General features: G+C 38.4%; 1 protein-coding gene across 18 annotated transcripts in view; it reads left to right on the forward strand.

Annotated features, from left to right (window-relative positions):
* The window catches only part of UTRN (utrophin), a 616684-nt gene that overhangs the window by 420632 nt on the left and 176203 nt on the right, over nucleotides 1-19849 (forward strand). For all 18 annotated transcript variants that reach the window (XR_010323082.1, XM_064291826.1, XM_023551169.2 and 15 more), the window contains 2 exons: nucleotides 2001-2173; nucleotides 19078-19234. Coding sequence is in view for 17 of the 18 variants with exons in the window: in XM_064291826.1 (XP_064147896.1) it covers nucleotides 2001-2173; nucleotides 19078-19234 (330 nt within the window). In the remaining variant the exon portion in view is untranslated. The remainder of the gene's footprint in view (nucleotides 1-2000; nucleotides 2174-19077; nucleotides 19235-19849) is intronic.

The following is a 19849-nucleotide window of genomic DNA, read 5'->3' on the forward strand; positions in this document are numbered from 1 at the left end:
TCAGTAGCCAGCTGTGGTCTGCTGCCCTGTCAATATCCACTTGGCACGATTCTGGGATGGAGATGCCAGGGAAATGCACACACTTAACAATCTCAGAGTTGTTTGTTCAGTGGGGAATGCTACTTCTTTGTGTACCCAGATCACACTTTGCTGAGTGCGCCTGATTTGGCTTTGTCATTAGGGTCAGATAACCTTAGAGACCAATGGGCTTATAAATTTGGAGCATAAATCTTTCAGGAGCTGTTCATTAAGCTTTGCATTTATTTCTCCCCACTTACAAGATCTGACCCTGTTACTATTGCCAATCTCATCAGGATTTAGAATACGAAGGTTCTGCCCCTTGACCTCATGTAAGTGACACCTTCCTGACATGCTGATTGGAGTTGTGACATGCAAAAGGCCCTTCCAGTGGGTTTTTCTGGTTAGTGTAGGCCTGTGAGTAATTGAAGAAAGATGGATTAGATGCTGGTCCCTGAGCCTTGGTTCCCAAAGGAATGCATGGGTGTGTGTATCAGGAATGAGTTTTCAATGAAGAAGAGCATTCTGAATATTCACAGAATTTCTACGTAAATTTTTACCACTGCTCTTTTAGAATTAGAGAAATGTAAGAAGGGTGGTTCTTATAAAGAAAAACTTGAGATGGGTAAAAAATAATACGGTGTGTAATGGTCACCTTTTACTAATTCAGATTCATTGCCCGAAATATAAGGCTTTTATTCCTGCAGTAAATTGCTTAATATCCATTACCAATTAATGCCATGGAAGCACATACTGTACTTTTATGACCCCCTTCAGGTGTCCGTTTTTCCATTTGTAAATTCATAAAATTCAGTGTTAATGTTAGTGGCTGTCATACCTGAGGTTGACAGCAGCCTTTTGGTTGCTTCCATTTTATTCAGGAAGAAAAGATGATTGCCAGATTAATATAGGTGATTATCTTGACAATCTTCTAATGGATTAGTAGAAAAAAAATCTACAAAGACTCATATATTTTTTTTAAATTTCTTATCTTTAACTATAAAAAGAAACCCTGGTTATTTTTGGTAGAAAATTTTGGAAACACACAGACACTTAGGAAGAAGAAAAGCAAAACTACCTTTAATTCTTCTATACAAAGACTACACTATTTTATTTTGCAGTTTTTATGTGTATGTGTATGCCATTATATACAAGTGCAGATGCTAATTTAAACACCTACTTTAAAAAGTTAACATCATCCTATAAAGTTTTGTGTTCTCTTTTTTAAATTTAATATTATATTGCCATTAATGTACTGTGATAATTTCTACTTTTTCACATTAAAAGGAATCACTGTGATAAATGTGATTATACATAAATCTTCCCATGGTAGATAATTTCAGTAGTTTTAAGGTTATTCATACAGATTACCAAAGTGCTTCCTCAAAATCTCTCAACTAGTTTTTAGTATTAATTTTTAATAATTCTCACCTATTCTGCACCCAAATTTATTTTACAAAAATAAACAAATATTTTTCTATTTAATAGGAAAAAATGAAGCACTAGCATTAAACTAACTGGTGCATGAAATTTAGGTTTTAATGTATTCCATTTTTAAGAGCTAGAGGATGAATGTACCGAAGACTTGTTGTCGTGTGCCATCAAGTCAATTCTGACTCATAGCAACCCTATAGTCCAGAGTAGCATTGCTCCACAGTGTGTTTCTTAGGCTGTAATCTTTATAGGAGCAGATTGCCAGGTCTTTTCTCCTGCAGAGCCACTAGTGGGTTTGAACCACTGACCTTTTCATTAGCAGTTGAACTCTTAACCATTGTACTACCAGGTCTCCATATCGAAAACTTAAAGACTATTATTTTCAGTGTAAGAGTTGAATGTGTTACCATTTAAGGGGAAATTAACTATTTTGCCTGAAATCAACTCCTCTGTGAGATATGAAACAATGAAGCTGTGTATAGAAATCTCAAGCAATGTTGACACTAATACCTAACATTTGCATTATCTCCTTGCCTTTTTCTCTTTAGGACATCCAGGCGGAAATTGATGCCCATAATGACATATTTAAAAGCATTGATGGAAACAGGCAGAAGATGGTAAAAGCTTTGGGAAATTCTGAAGAAGCTACTATGCTTCAACATCGACTAGATGATATGAACCAAAGATGGAATGACTTGAAAGCAAAATCTGCTAGCATCAGGTCAGAATAGTCAATATCCTAATTAAGATAATGTTGGGGCAGGGGCGGTTGTGACTGTTGGATATCAAGAAGGAAAAGAAAAATTTTAATTATAGTTTTAGCAGAGAGCCCTGGTGGCGCAGTGGTAAAGCGCTTGGCTGCCAACGGAAAGGTTAACAGTTCGAACTCCCAGCTGCTCCACAGGAGAAAGATATGACAGTCTGCTCCCATAAAGGTTTACAACCTTGGAAACCCTTTGGGTCAGTTCTATTCTGCCCTGTAGGGTTGCTATGAGTTAGAACCCACTCGACAGTCGGTAATAGTTTTAGTTCCATTTACAAAGAGTATACTCTTCCAGCTGTTTCTGACAGTTCACAGATTTACATATTATATTTTAAACCTAATAATTAAAAGTTACCAACACCTGCTAATTACTGAGCATTTATCCTATTAGGATCTTTATGTACATCTCTCTATTTCCCACTAAAAAAATCTTAGTAAGGTAGAAGATAAAATCCTTTTCTTACATGAGAAAAGAAAGGCTTAATGAACATAAATTACCTGCCAAGTTCTTGAGCTAATAAGGGCCACGCCAGGATTTGAATCTAGATCTTTTTGACTCTTGCCAGTGAACATGTTTTGCTTCATTATACTTTTTCATGTCCAGTTTGAAGATACATGTATAGAAATTAAGTATCTTTTATGGACACTAAAATGGAAAAGTGATGATTCATGTTTGCATTTGGGGAAAGTAAAGTGAAATAAGGATGAACCTGAGGACTGGTACAGGACCATGAAAAATTACTCAGAGTGACAAAATGAGTAGTATTATTGTAGGTCATATTAAATGGTGGTGAAAAGTTACATATTGAGCATAACCTTAGGGGAAACTGATTAAAGAGCATGCTATTGAGCAAAGGTTCAAAAGAGGAATGTTGGTAGGGAGACCTAGCTCTTGCCCCTAGTCAGTTTCTTTTCAAGTTTAGAAGCTGTTTGAAAAGTAAACAACCTTAAATCAAACAGTCTTGAATTTGACTCTTTAACTTTCCTATTTCCTCTCTGAGCTTGAGCAAGTTACTTAGCCTCTGAGTCTTAGTTTTCTCAGTTGCAAAATCAGAATATAAATATTTAGTCCACAAGATTGTTGTGAAGATTGAATGGCATAATTTGATATTTTCTCAGCCTATCTAAAGCTTGTTCAATGTAGCATCCAGTTTAGTTTTTCATAATAAAAGGGCCTATTTGATCTATTTCTACTGGTTTTTGGATTTCACAGAACTAATGCTAAAGGAGGCCTCAGATGGTACAAATGGTTAGCCTGCTCAGCTGATAACCAAAGGGTTGGAGATTTGAGTCCATCTAGAGGTGTCTCGGAAGAAAGGCTCAGTGATCTACTACTGCAAAACCAGTCGTTAAAAATCCCTATGGAGCACAGCTCTTCTCTAACAGACGTGGGGTTGCCATAAATCAAAATCAACTAGATGGCAACTTTTCTTTAATTCATAGAGAGCTGAAACCTTTGATGATTATTTATTGTGAATGATTTTTTTTAATTCATTTTGATGAGATGTCCTGAAAGGTTGTCATTCTTCTGGGGCTTGTAGAGGGGCATTTGCAGTTCATTCTGTACCTGAGGAAGAGGGTAACATACAATGGGTATGGACACCTCTGTTGGGAATTATTTCAGCATTGGCCAGCTATTCTTTTTTTAATGATAGGAGAGAAAAATTAGGGAATATCGTGCAGTGAAAGAATATACTTATACTTGTTTAAGACTTGAATTTTCAATTGGCCCAATCCTATTGGTTGGAACTTTCTGTTCCCCATAAATATAAATAAATAAAAGACTGAAAATGTTAACATAATAAGACAAAGCCAACATTTAAGAAGCAAAACGCTACTGGGCTGGCTCAGGTGAAGATTGTACACACGCTGCTGCGGCTTTGAGAGTTTGGATGATGAGTTTTTTAGGAAGTAGGATTTACTGAAGGCCTATATCATAAACAGATCCTTCCACATGAGAAGCTGCCCATAAAAAAATCTTTTGGCCCCTGTTTGAAGCTATTGCCTAAGCCTTGATCAAGTCACATTTTTTTTAACCTTGAAAGGAGAAACAGATAAACCAACAGTGGGAATATTAATCAGATAAGTGAATTAATATTATTTTTTAGAAGATAAGAAAATAAACGTGCTGGTAGGCTTCTGCATCAATATATAAGTTAGGTCATACCATTCCAGTAAAATGTGATAATTAATTAATTACAATAATTTTTATCCTCATTATCCACCTCATGAGATTCAGGCACTTACTCGAACATTCAGTGAGAACCTGCTTCTATGCTCTAGGCATTGCTGATCATATAAAATACAGTCCCTGTCCCTATGGGATTCACAGTTCTGTTGAGGTTAAGGCAGTACCCAAAGGAAGGAGCAGTTGCTTTCACTTGAGAAGGTCAAAAAAAGCTTCATAAAAGGGGATGCCCAAGCTGAGCCTTGAAAGTGTATGCTTATTCCCCACATAGACTGAGTGGGGGCTGGAGAAGACATCTAAGAAAGAGGCTTGAAGTAGCGCTGTGTTTCCAGGGAATATTTAAGAAGTTTAGTGTGACTGAAAGCAGAAATTACTAATGGTGTAGAAGGGGCAAGATTGTGTCTAGAGAAAGCGGTGGACAGAGAGGCAAGAGATGAATCACGGAACACCTGTGTACGCCATACTGCATTCCACTGGTCATGGAGAGCCTTCTGAAACCGTTTAGGTGTCATGATTAGAGCTGAGTTTTAGAAAGATTCTTCCTACAGAACTATGGTGCCACATCAGATGAGTGTAGTCCTGAAGGTGGGAGCCCCTGTTAGGAGACCCCTTCAGTTTCTAGGAAAGGAAGAGAGATTGGATAGATACTTAGTTCACATTGTTGAGGCACTGGTGAGGCATCCAGGATCAGGTAACTGGTAGCCGATGGATAGATATATGCTCCTCAAAAGAGAGCTGCAGGTCAACTAGATAGATGCAGGGAGGAGTTTTCCAGATAGAGGTGGTAGATAAGCATTGTAAGTAGGCAAGAAGTGAAAAATTAGAAGAGGGTAAGGAAAAGAATCCTAGGAAGCCATAATTCATAAGGAGTAAGTGAAGGAAAGTGATGCCAGCAAAGAAGTCTGGAAGTGGCTGTCCTTGAGGAGAGAAGAGGACCCAGAGGGAGTGTTGTCAAGAGCCAGGGGAGGAGAGAGTTTCAAAAAGAAAGGTATATAACAAGCGCTTGAAACAATGCTCATCATCATTAGTCACTAGGGAAATGCAGATCAGAACTGCAATGTGATACCCCTTCACACTGTTAGGATGGCCACAATAAAAAAGAAAAAGAAAGAAAGGAAAATAACAAGTGTTGTTGTTGTTGCTGTTAGGTGTCGTCGAGTCGGTTCCAACTCATAGTGACCCCATGCACAACAGAACGAAACACTGCCCATCCTCACAGACGTTGCTATGCTTGAACCCATTGTTGCAGCCACTGTATCAGCCCGTCTCGTTGAGGGCCTTCCTCTTTTACACTGACACTGTATTTTACCAAGCATGATGTCCTTCTCCAGGGACTGATCCCTGCTGATAATATGTCCAGAGTATGTGCAACATAGTCTTGCCATCCTTGCTTCTAAGGAGCGTTCTGGCTGCGCTTCTTCCAAGACAGACTTGGTTGTTCTTTTGGCAGTCCATGGTGAGGATGTGAAGTGAGGATGTGGAAAAACTGGAACCCTCTTATGTTGCCAGTGGAAGTGTAAAATGGTGCAGCTGCTGTGGAAAACAGTTTGGCGGTTCCCCAATAAGTTTAGAGTTACCATATGACCCAACAATTCCACTCCTAGATATATTCCCCCCAAACAGGTGTTCAATTGCAAGCAAAAACATATTACACGAGCGTTCATAGCAACTGTATTCAGTAATAGCCAAAAAATGGAAACAACTTAAATGTCCATCAAACAGATGAATGAACAAGAGTTGTATATCCACACAAAACCAAAAGCCAAGCCAACTCAGCGACCGTATATAGAGTGGAACTGCTCCGTAGGGTTTCCAAGGAGTAGCTGGTAGATTCCAACTGCTGATCTTTTGGGTAGCAGCTGAGCTCTTGACCCCCATACCACCAGGGTTCCATATCTATACAATGAAATATTATTCAGCTATCAAAGGAATGGAATATTGACGCATACTGCAACATGGATAAACCTTGAAAACATTATGGTAAGTGAAAGAAACCAGACACAAAAGGCTTGTATGATTATATGCCTGTAAATATCCAAAGTAGGCAAATCCATTGAGGCAGAAAGCAGATTATTGGTTGCCAGAGGCTGGGGAAGGGGAGAATGGGAAGTGACTGCTTAATGGGTACAGGATTTCCACTTGAATGATGAAAATGTTGTGGACCTAGGTAGCGGTGATGGTCGTACAACATCATGAGTGTACTTAATGCCACTGAGTTGCGCACTTTATGACAGTGACTACTATGGTAAATTTTATGTTATGTGTATTTTAGCACAATAAAAAAATAAAAAGAAGGGCGTAGTTAATCTTTTCAGCTGCTGTGAAGAAGTGGAGTAAGATTAGGGCTGCAGAGTCCAGGGACAAGTAGAGGGCTTTCATTACTTTTTGATAGAGCCAGTTTTTTTTTTTTTTGGTTTAGACAGAAATCTGATAACAAAGGATTGAAGAGACAGAATGAGAAGTGAGAGGTGAAAATAGAAAGTTAGTGTCTAGTTTTCTCAAGAAACTGCTAGTAAGAGAAGAGGAGAGAACACAATTGATATAGATGTATTATTTTTATAACAGCATCATAAGTTCATAACAGCTGGAAAGCTGTACCTATATATTGACTTACCTTTCTGTTCTTTCATATGGATTGGATATGTTTGACTAAAAATGTGATTGATGTATTTTTCACATCTGTCTTTACAATATGGGCAAAATAAATGACATTAAAATATTCATTATTATTTGGATATTTCTGTCATAAGCCCACATGTAGGAAGTATACCTCAGAGAGAAGTGGTGATGTAGCATTTAATAATACTGTACACAAGCTAGATTGCCTGGGTTCACATACTGGCTCTGCCACTCAGCAGCTGTGTCACCTTGGGCAAGTTACTTAATCTATATGTGCCTCAGTTTCCTCATATATAAAGTAAGGATAATAAGAGTACCTTCTTATTTAAAGTGCTGATATAAAGGCCTAAAATAGTGGCTCATGGTAAACACGCAATAAACAAAACGAAGCCCATTACTGTCGAGTCGGTCTGACACATGGTGACCCCATGTATGAGAGAGTAGAACTGCTCCATAGGGTTTTTTTTTTTACTGTAATCTTTACGGAAGCAGATTGCCAGAACTTACTTTTGTGGTGCCACTGGATGAGTTTGAACAGCCAATCTTTAGGTTAGTCTAGTGCAAACTGTGCTACCAAGGGGCCTAAATACTGAATAATTGCTATCTGTTATTCTCATTGATCATTCTGTTTGGCACTGTTTAGTTCAGAAGACATAGAAATTCTGCCTTCCCCATCTTTTTCTGTTTTGGTCACTAATGTTGGGAATTTCTGAAATAGTTCCTAATAAATAGCGTCCCTCTTTCCCAGCTGGATCTGAAAGGGAAGTGTGACCAATAGAAAACTAAAATGTCATGTTAATTACTGGCAAAGTCCAGGTTGGCAGAAGTAGCTTAAAATGAGAGCTGAGTGGGATTGTTAACCAAACCCTGGAATGAGGCATGATTATCAGCAATCACTGGTCAGTGTGGCCTCCCAAGTGGAAAACCCTATATGGAAGAGCAGAAAAGAATTCAGTTCCTGCAGGCCTGTTCCCAACGGGGAAGAGTGGGTTGAGCTAAGTACATCCAATTATATGCCCCACATTTACCAATCAGATTCCTTACTCTACCTCTACAGGGGCTGAGTCAGTAAAAAGTTAAAGAAGAGGCCAGGCATGTGCTTAATGAGAAAATTCCTCTGCAAAGAGTAGGGGGAAGGTGTTTTCACTAACAAATATGCAGAGTCAGTCTACTTCCCAGCCTCCTTCCTTCTTCAGTCTTTTTTTTTTTTACTGTTGGACACACCGTTAATCTCTGCTCCTCTATCCTTTCTTCTTGTTCCTTTAAAGCAGTTTGTCTCTTATACTAGTGTCTATTGTGAACACATTTTCCTGTGTCTTTACTATTTCCATAAACCCTTCCAACACTTTTTTCTATAATTGAAACTTGGCTTTCCCCTTAATTACACACTCCCCTTGAAATGGGGATATGTAGAATTTTTAACAACTGCCATGGACACCAACCAATCAGAAAATCATGGCTCCTGTAAGGGCTCAACAGGAGCTTTGCCACACAGGAATCATAGGGAAATTTGGCAGCCTCGTTGCTGCCCATTGCTACTTCTTAAGCGTTGCTTCTCCATCTCTCGATAAGTTCTCCTTAGAAGTGAATCTGTCCATTTTTCTACCCTTTCACCATCTTATTCCTGCTTCCTCTTGGTCTGTAAGATGTTCTACTTTACTTACTGATTCAAGCATGTGACTTAACCTTTATTCTCCATCCTTTCTTCTTCTTGATGTCAGTGTCCATATTGACTTCTGGAGTTTGATGTCATCGTCTTCTACATATTAATGTCTCTGTTTGCCTATTTTCAGTGTTTTAGCTTTGATTTATTTTTGTGACTTCCCTATCTGGGTTGATATCTGGTTGTTCTGTCCTGTGTTCTAGTCTTGGGTTGTTACCTGATGTTATTGATTTTCTAAATGGAGGATTCCCTTCAGTATTTCTTGTAACTTTTGTTTGGTTTTTACAAATTCCTTAAACTTCTTTTTATCTGGAAATGCCCTAATTTCGCCATCATATCTGAGAAACAGTTTTGCTGGATATATAATTCTCCGCTGGCAGTTTTTTTCCTTCAAGGCTTTATATATGTTATCCCATTGCCTTCTTGCCTGTGCGGTTTCTGCCGAGTAGTCCGAGCTTAGTCTTATTGCCTCTCCTTTGTAGATGACCTTTCATTTATCCCTAACCACTCTTAAAATTGTCTCTTTATTGTTGGTTTTGGCAAGTTTGATTATGATACGTCTTGGTGACTTTCTTTTGTGATCTACCCTATGTGAGGTTAAATGAGCTTCTTGGATAGATATCTTCTCATCTTTCACAATATCAGAGAAGTTTTCTGCCAACAAATCTTCAACAATTTTCTCTGTATTTTCTGTTATCCCCCCTGCCCTGCCCCATTCTGATACTCCAGTCACTCCTAGGTTATTCCTCTTGATAGAGTCCCACGTAATTCTTAGGGTTTCTTCATTTTTTTTTTTTTTAATTATTTTATCTGAGTTTTACTCAGATAAGTTGGTGTCAAGTGCTTTATCTTCAGTCTCACTAATTCTGACTTCCATTGCCTCAAAGTCAGTTCTGCTCCTATGACTTTCTGTTGAGTCGTCTAACTCTGAAAATTTATTGTTAATCTTTTAGATTTCGTTTGTTGTCTCTCTGTGGTTTCTTGCAGCCTGTTAAATTTGTCATTATGGTCTTGTATAACCTTCTGAAGTTCCTCTGTAGCTTTATCTGTGTGTTCCTTGGCTTGTTCTGTGTTTTGACTGATCTCCTTCCTGATCTCTGGAAGAGCTCTATTAATCTTTTGAATTCTACCTCTGGTAATTCTAAGAAATTCTCTTCCTCCATAAGGTTTCTTGAGTCTTTGTTTTGGAAGCTTACTGAAGCCATCAGGGTCTGCTTCTTTATGTGCTTTGATACTGACTATTGTCTCCCAGCCATCATTAAGTTACTATGTTTATTTATTTTATTTTTGCTTACTGTATTCTAGCTTCTTGTTTTGTTTTGATATGCCCAAATAGGATGGTTGTGTGAGCTAGTTTAATTATTGGCATCTTTGAAGCTCTCATGTCCTGTCACCAGGTGGTTAGAGCTGTTACTAGGGTCCTAGTTACTAGGACCCAGGAGTCCATTTACTTTTATTGTATGGATTCAGCTCAGGTGTCCAGGTAGTCAGTCACCAAGTGTGTGGTACATTTTCACCTACAGTCCTGCACAGGCAGGGGTGATTGGATTAGGTACAGGTATCTGGTTGCAGTAGGGGGTCTTGCACTGATCAAGGCAGGGGGCTGATGGCTGCCCGAGTATCTGGGAGGAAAGCACATCCCTGTTCGCCAGAGTGCGTTGGTAGATGGGATTTGCAGCCAGATTATAGGCACCCAACGCTGTTGCCTGTAAGGATGGGGAGGCACCACTTATTCGTGGACCCCTGTTGTGGGTGGCTAGGTGATGTAGGTGGAGCCACCAATTCTCGGGCCTCTGATATGGATAGGTGAGGACCCTGCTTCATGGGCAGGGTGGTGTCAAATGTTGTAAATATGCTACTCCCCCTTATAGCTGATACAGTTGAAAAATAGGCTTAGGTATATACCCTGTTGCACCGTGCTAATGAGGGCCTGTGCTGTTGAAATTGGCCCACACAGGTCTCTGCAGGGGTGAAAGGCAATCAAAGCCCATGGACCCCTTATGCCTGTGCCTAGGCAAAGGAGCTGTGCCTGCCCTGGGTTCCTGGCTTAGGGGAGCTGGCAGATTACTTTTTCCTGTTTGTTAATTTGTTGCCTCTCCAAAACTGAGAGAATGGCTCAGAGCACCCAACAGGTCCTACTTCCAGCACAGGGTGCACGGCAGTCGCTGAAGCTGGGCTGGGATTGGTGTAGAGTGAGGAGGGGGCAGGTAAATGGGAAAGAGATTTTTCTCAAAGAGGGTGTTTTTTGGATCCACATGGTGGGTTCAACTCATTTACATTTTGCTGTTTGAGAGCTGCTTCTCGCTGGTTCTGGAGGCTTGAGCAGACTCCACCACTCGGTCTCTCCCACTATGGAAAACATGTCCTGAGCGCCGCTGCTTGCTTCACTGTACATGCCAGCCAATCTAGCCTGCAGGGTGCCAGTTCCCATCCGGTCAGGTCTGGCAACCCCTCACTGTTTCTGAACTGTCTCTCCCTCACCCTGCCACTCAGTCTAAATCCTCAACTTTGCTTTTGATGTTCAGGGCTCCTAGATTGTCATATATAACGAAGTCACTTCTTTTTTGGGTCTTTGTTATAAGAGGGACCACAGGAAGCATCTGACTACTCCACCATTTTGGCCCCACCTCCAGGAAATATTTTTCCGGCAACTTCTATATTTTGATTTCCCAAGTTTCTTTTTACTTTATCTGTAAGTACCTAAGCCCTGTAGACTTGGCCATACCCTTGTTCAGTGTCTTCTTGAGATGATCAATCTCCAGGAAACCTTCAGTTCTTTCATCCTCTTGAACTTCCTCTCTCTACTTTCCCAGATCATAAACACCCTTTCTGCCCTCTGCTCTTAATTCTCTAGAGCACAGCATTTTATTTTTTCACATCCCACCTGGCCATATGCATCTGTACATGATTGGTTTTACCATGTTAGTCGGAGAAGAGCCTGTTGTAGCAAATCGGAATTGTTAACATCATCAGTAAAACAGCTCTCCTCACGTTAAAATTATGTACCTTAGCCAGAGGGATGCCTTCCTTCCTTAGCCTATTATGTATCAGAGTCTTCTTACACTATTATTAAACCAATTCCTAGAAAAGGACATTATGTTTGGTAGAGAGCCAAGGAAAATGAGGGAAACCCTCAGTGAGATGGATTGACAGAGTAGCCGCAACAATGATCTCAGACATACCAGTGATCGTAAAGATGGCTCAGGACCTGGCAACATTCATTTTTGTTATGCGTAACGTCACCATGAGTCAGAGCCTAACTGACAGAAACTAACAACAACAACCTTACAGTTTTATCTATTATATATGACTGACCTAGAATATTCAAAGTAGGTTGCCAAGAAAATGCACATCCTCCAATATTTGCCACTGTGGAATTCTTAGCTTTCTCCTTATTTTTCCTTTTTCTGAAAGTGCCCATTTTTCTCCTCATCTTTAGTTGCTTAAACTGTTCCTGTTTTCAGATTTCATCTACCCCTTTTACACAGCTTAGAGTCCATAGTAAGCCATTTCAGTAATATCAGAACCTTCAGTTCCTTCTTCCCCTTGAACTTCCTCTACTTTCCCAGTCTCTGACACTAGGATGACAACACCCTTTCTACGCTCTACTCTTAACCCTGCGCTGCCTAGTGTTGCTCTAGACAGTAAAAGAAAAACAAAATAAAAGGTAACAATTTCCTCTGCTCTAATTGGGCACTTCCCATTTTCAATTGGTATACTGGAATTCTGAATGATTTTCTATCATATACGTCACCATTCTATTCTTCTTTAGCCCTAAATCATTTCCCAGTATTCCCTTTCTGCATTGCTTCATTCTTTTCTGAGAATGAGGTCATCTAATAGATGTCCCTTCTGCTCCTTGGAGTATACAGTATTCATGTGGTCTGTATTTCAAAATGTGCTTTAATTGTGCTGAAGTCGATATTACCATGGCAGGAAGTATTTGCTCCAATTTATCATCATTTTCAGAAAAGAGAATGTCTCTCAAAGATCCTAATAACATTTAGTATTTATTGTCCATTCAGGTACCAGACCCTGCACTAAGTGTTTTATAGGCTTTACCTCATTTGGCCATGGTGTGGCCATTGGAACAATGTAATATGGGGCTTGGTACCTTGGGTTAATATCTTAAATATTATTTTTGAATCTTTTCAGGTAATACTGGTTAAATTTTTAAATACGGCAACCTAATGTGCCACATATTCTTTTGTAATCTAAAAAACATATGTACAATTACATATTTCACAAAGATCAGTATAAGAGAAGACAGCTAATGATTTGAAATTTCACCTAGAAGATAGCCTTTGTGGAAAATTTGGTATTTTATGTTCCCTGGGGAAAAAAAATGAATTTTAATGTAATATTTTCAGTATTGTAAATGACATGCTTGAATTTTTACATTAAATATGTTTAATTTAGGATTGTACTAATTAAATACCCACTTATCAGCTTAATAATGTTTAATATAGATCCTTATTAACATATATAGTTTCAAAGGCCACTGAAATCGTCAAATCTAATGAAAACACAGTTCAAAGTTAAAATTCTATCTTCCCTTCCTTTTATGAGTCTCTTAAAAAATTCAGAGCACCTTTTAAAAAGCCCTTAGAGAAGATTAACCTTTAACATGATCATTTACATCTAATGTTATCACGTTTTACAATGTCATTGACACCACTTTAACCTTTGCTAGCTGATTTTGCTAGCCATATTGTAAAAGTACTAAAATTGCCTTTTCCCTACGCCAGTAAAGAAAGACTGTGCGGATTCCCTCTTTCTCTTTTTGTTCTGGTGTAGTGCTTTCCAGTAGAATTTTCTGTGATCATTGAAATATTCTATATATCTGTTGTTCAGTACAGTAGCCACTAGCCAAATGTGGCTTACTGAGAGCTTGAAATGTGACTAGTGTGACTGTTGAACTGAGTTTACAGTTTTAATAACTTCAGTTAATTTAAATGTAAATAGTTACACATTGCTGGTGGCTACCATTTTGGAAGCACAGCTCTGATGTTCTTTTCAAAAAAGTCAAGCTAGAGTCCTCATCATCTGTTGTGTGCCATCGAGTCTATTCTGACTCATGGCAATCCTCTAGGACAGAGTAGAGCTGCAGCATTGGGTTTTCAAAACTATAGTCTTTATGGGAGCAGATCATTAGGTCTGCCTAGTGTTAGATCTTAATTCCTTTTCTGGGAGTGGGATTAATTCCCTTTTAATATTACCTGTTATTCTTGCACTAATTAAGATATTTGCTTTCATTATAAACCAATTTGTAATCTGTGGGTTACCAGAAGCCAAGAAGAAATTATATTCCTTAAACCTGTGCTGTCCTTACTCAGAAATAAAATGAAATTCAGTTGTTGTTGAATTGACTGCAACTCATGGTGACCCCATGTGTGTCTTGAGTAGAACTGCGCTCTATAGAGTTTTCAGTGACTGATTTTTTGGAAGTAGATTGCCAGGCATTTGTTCCAAGGTGTCCATCATTTGTTTAGCCTATTTTTGCGTCTCTTAATTTGAATCATTATATTCTTTGGTAGGTCTTCTTGCCAAATATATCTTTACTTGGCTACAAATATATCTGGATGGTTTTTATTTACCCTCCTAAATGTGGCCCATAATGGAAACAATGTAGTAGAAAGGGTGTGGACTTGGGTGGGGTTCCAACTTCTCACCCTGGCATACTGAGCAAATTTCTTTTTTTGTCTGAGCCATGCTTCCCTCGTAGAGCTGTTGTCAGGTTTTCTATCTTGGTGTATGCTATGTTTGGTTTACTTGTCTTTCACCCAACTTGATGCTGGAACTGTTGATGTCATGTGTTTCTATCTCTGCAACAGTGCAATGCCAGATACCAGAGTGGGCACTCAATAAATGGCCATTTGTATTGAATAAATGAAAAAATGTATTTTATTTTAATAAATGCTACCCCCCACACACACACCATTTCTTCTCTTTTTCATATTTGTGTACCAGAGAAGCAATGATAACTAGTTGGAAGAAACATTTTTCCTGAAAGGTGGAGGCTCTTGGTGATTTAAAACAGATACTAAAACATAGCTTCCTTCATAGTTCGTTTTCTACTCTATTTAAATAATGAGGTACCATTTTTATGGGTCTTTATCTTCTAACAAGGTTTTGCATTACATTTTTTAAATTACTGGTCATTTAAGAAAATATTTAGAAAACTGTAAAAGAAACGATTCAATCTAAAAGGGGTAAGTTGTGTAAAGCATATCCTGTAATAGGCACCATCCTAGGTTTATAATCTATTTAATGCAAGTATGTATGGCTTTGCACCTGTAAAGTATCCAAAGAATAAACTGGAACAGCTGAGAAGTTAGTAAGTCACATTAATCTGAGTTTGCACCGGAGTTAGATAAATAAATGTTTTAACTGAAGATTTTAAAAACGTGACTGATGGTTATTTATCTGTAGTCTTGGGGAATTTTAGGTTTTAAAATGTTTATGGTAAAATCGAGGAAGTACAACTACACCAAACACAATTTCAGGTTTCTTCTTACAAAGCGTTTAATCCCTTGCCCAAGAAAATGCTTTCATCTTGCAAGATGAAAGAATTAAATTGAAACTAGAACACTGAAGGCTACTACGGAAGCATGCGTTTATTCAGGGATATGGTTGTAATCCACTGAACACAGAGTTATAATGTATTGGAGAATAACCAGAACAGATTTGCTGGGCAAAGATTCTGCTTGATCAGCTTGCTTTTTGTTACAGGAAAAGAAAGACGCAGAGAAACAGGTATACCGATGTTACCTTTTTGATTTCAAAGTCACTTTGGCATCTCTCTTAAAAAAAATATTGCTTTCATCTTTATAGATAGTGTTTAAGGTGCTGACTTCTTCAAGACACTTGTGCTTTTTGTGCCTTAAGTTCAAATGATCCAGGTTCATTATTTTTGTGCAGTTAAAAGAGTTAATTGCATTGGAAAAGACGTTTGCATGTTCTTCAGTATAAAAAGTACGTGTAAATGGGTTTCAAAGAATATAACACGTGGTTTATTTATTGATTAAAGAGTTAAAGTACAGACATTGAAGAAACAGTGTTCAGTAATCTGAAACACGAGGTCAGGGTATGCAATAAGTGTTTTGCTCACGGAGATACCCAGGCACTTCTTGATTGGGAACCTCTGAGGCCCACCTGTCATTTTCTTTCGCGTTTAAACATATTGGAAAGAACTTGCAAGCACTCAGTCAAATCTACTTGTTGCAAAAAGATTTGTAACTGCAGAGCAGAGAGAATTTTCAGTATCATTGAAATTATTTAGTTCTGCTCTGTGACTAGTGAAATTATTGTTTATCAGAGAAAGGTAATTACATATTTGGCCTAAAATCAATCAATATGAACACAGAAAAGCTGGAGTTCAAGCAGAATCACAACCTTGTTAAAGCATAATTGTGTAAAATGAGGTCTACCAGAGCACCTGGGGAACCTACTGACCCAATCATAAGGGCAAGATAATACCACGAATTTTACAATCATACCATCTTGAGAAATATAAAATGCTTTGAACTTTTCTGTATTTACAAATTATTTTTTATTATTTTGTACCTAGCTTTTTGAATAAGACATAGAAATTTAGTGTTTGAATAAACAACAACAAAAAAAACCAAGCCTGTTGCCATCGATTCGATTCCGACTCATAGTGACCCTAAAGGACAGAGTAGAACTACCCACAGGGTTTCCAAGGAGCACCTGGTGGATTCGAACTACCAACCTTTTGGTGAGCAGCCATAGCTCTTAACCACTATGCCACCAGGGTTTCCAGTGTTTGAATAGGTGGTTTTGTATTCCAAAAACCAAACCTATTGCCTTAGAGTCGATTCCGACTCATAGTGGCCCTATAGGACAGAGTAGAATTGCCCCTGTAGGGTTTCCAAGGCTGTAATCTTTACAGAAGCAGCCTGTCACATCTTTCTCCCATGGAGCCTCTGGTGGGTTTGAACCACTGACCTTTAGTTTGGCAGCCAAGTGCTTAACCATTGCACCACCAGAGCTTCTTTGTTTCATGTTGTTGTTGTTAAAAGTGCCATCCAGTCAGTTCCAACTCACACTGACCCTGTGTACGACAGGAATAAATACTGTCCAGCCCTGCGCCACCCTCATGTTTGTTGTTAGGCTTGAGCCCGTTGTTGCAGCCACTGTGTCAGTCCATCTTGTTGCTGGTTTTCCTCCCTTTTGCTGACCCTCTGCTTTACCAAGCATTATGTCCTTCTCCAGGGACTGGCCCCTCCTGGTAGCACGTCCCAAGTATGAGAGATGAAGTCTCACCATCCTTGCTTCCAAGGAGCATTCTGACTGTACTTCTTCCAAGACAGATTTGTTCGTTCTTTTGGCAGTCCGTGGTATATTCAGTATTCTTCGCCAACACCAGGTGGCTAGTAATCAAATTGTAAATAGATTGCAGAATAATTGGCTTTTATACATGACTGTGAATGCTGGGTCATGCTATTTTAAGTATGCAGAACTCTAATTTCTTTTTTAGCTAAAATATTGGTTGATAGATTATAGTTACTATTTTATGAATTAGGGATGAACTGAATTATAATTGTTTTTTTTGAGAACATTATGAACTTTTGAGCTATGATGTATTACTGAATTTATATTGCTAGGAGCACCAGCTAATGTGATCAAATGAGAGAATAATTGTTCATATTAACTACAGTAGAGCTATCAACATTGAGACAAAGGCTTAAGTAGATCAGGTGTTCAAAGAGTAACTTACCGATAGGTCTAAGAGACAACTGTGGCTCTGCCTGGTTGGATGACTCATAGGTTCTTATCCCAGTGAAGATACAGATTTATGGAGGTGGGGGGTCTAAGGTAAATATCAAGGTGAGAGTTGTATCAGAGGATATGAAATATGGTAAACAGAGGTTTCTTGCACCTGTGATTACTCCAAATGAGTCATACATATGAGACGTTCAAGAAGGCTGGCCATGATATAACGGAAAATTACAAAAACAAGCCTCAGTATATGCATAGTATATACGCACAACCAAACCGGCTGCTGTCGAGTCGATTCTAACTCATAGCAGACCCTATAGGATAGAGTAGAACTGGCCCTGTAGAGTTTCCAAGGAGCGCCTGGTGGATTTGAACTGCTGACCTCTTGCTTAGCAGCCGTAGCACTTAACCACTACACCACCAGGGTTTCCATATGCACATAAAAATATAATTTTTCTGATTTCACTTATATGCATGGAAAGAGGGCTAAAGAGGAAAGTCTTTACTCTTTGAAAGCTGTCATGTAACAGGGCTTATGTTTGTGTCTATCTGCCTCTAAATCTTAAAGGTCATAGACAATCAAGGTAATTCCAGTTCACCTGAGTTAGCAATTAAATCTACATCCGAAGTTTCTTCACTGGGCTCCAGGATTGAGTAAAGGGTGATTCCTGGAGTCTCTGGAGTTGTTTCTGTCTGATCCATCTGTTCAGATCAAGCCTACATATAGGATTGAAACTGGGTAACTGGGTTTTCTCTGGGGCTCTAGTAAATATGGGCTTTTATTTACATTTCTATTCTTAAGGGATTTTACTTTTATTGAAAATTTAACCCCATAAAAAATGTATTTCTTAAACGCAGTTCCCTGATGATTAAGTTCATAATTTAAGAATCATGAGGATCATTTCCTGTGCTAAAAACAGAAATTATTATCACAATAAAGAGCTCACCTTAAAATCAGGGAATAAAGTACTGCAATCGGTGATTTTGCCCAGGTGTTCTTTGATCACAAGGAACATTTGCCACTGGACGTCAGTCAACCTTAAGCCAGGTCGTATTCTGTTCTAGCAAATATCTTCTTTTCCAGTGTTTTGAGGTAAATGTGGGCGATGTTTTGCTTTTAATAATTTATTTGTTTACAAGAGAAATCAAGACATTTGTAGTTTCCTAAAAAATAATAATAAGTGTTTGCTATGCTTTTCAGTGGTAACCACATCTGGTATGTACCTTTCTAAATACTTGCATAGAGTTTCTTTTCTTTCTATCCCTCTCTCAGTGAATATAGATGAAATGAGAAAAAAAATACTTAGATGTACATATATACTATGCATAAGCTACTGAAACTTGCTTTCATATGATTTTATATCATGCCTGTTATTCTTGAAGGCCTCAGATATATATGCCTTTGTGGTGTGGGGGGTGTACATTTTAAATTTTGGTAGATATTAACAACGTGGCCTCTCATTCTCTCAATATTATAGCTTATTAAAAGTAGCTTTTTCTTATAGGAAATATGTTTTTACAAGAGTCAGCATCTTTATGGGAAGCGAACAGGGGTTGGCAATGCAAGAATACTAGACTAAAGGAAGGTGTATGGTAGTTTTGTGACTACAGATCCGATTTATATCTGAGGCCTATGTTCTCTCTCAACAGGGCCCATTTGGAGGCCAGCGCTGAGAAGTGGAACAGGCTGCTGACATCTTTAGAAGAACTGATCAAATGGCTGAACGTGAAAGATGAAGAGCTTAAGAAGCAGATGCCCATTGGAGGGGATGTTCCCACCTTACAGCTCCAGTATGACCATTGTAAAGTAAGTTGACCACATGCGGTGGGTGTTTTTTTTTTTTTAATTTTATTTTGGTGAAGTAAATACTCTGAAATAAAATTCTGAATAAATATCTAAGCCCATCCAATTACTACAGGGCTCTCTTTCTCCCCACCCACCCCCCAACTTCCTGCTTCTAACTGTGAGCATTTAGATACTTTATTTGAATTGCATACTTTGCTTCCATTTTTTTCAAGTTAGGTTGCCTCTTCATACTTCATTAACCTTTTCCCAGAATTTAAAGATATCTAAAGCACACTATTACTCCTAACCTGTAAAATTTTTCTAACTTTTTCAATAAATTTTAATAATGTGTTATATTGGGAATTTTTTTTTTAACTACAAGTTAATGATAGAATCATAAAAATATTAAACTCACTTGTTTATATTAATTGAAAGTAAAAAAATAAGGAATTGTGGTAGTGAGAAATATTTATTTGATTTTGCTCTTTACATACAATGGAAGTTCTCATTCTAAATCTACGTTTTAATGCAATGCTTGAATTCTTTTCTCATTTTAAAATGACAAACACCTGCACTCTTCTAAAGGAAGACGTCATCTATGTAATAAGTGACTCTAATGCACAGTGTTACCACCTG

The sequence above is a fragment of the Loxodonta africana genome, chromosome 1 (assembly GCF_030014295.1).
Source record: "Loxodonta africana isolate mLoxAfr1 chromosome 1, mLoxAfr1.hap2, whole genome shotgun sequence".
NCBI lineage: Eukaryota > Metazoa > Chordata > Mammalia > Proboscidea > Elephantidae > Loxodonta > Loxodonta africana.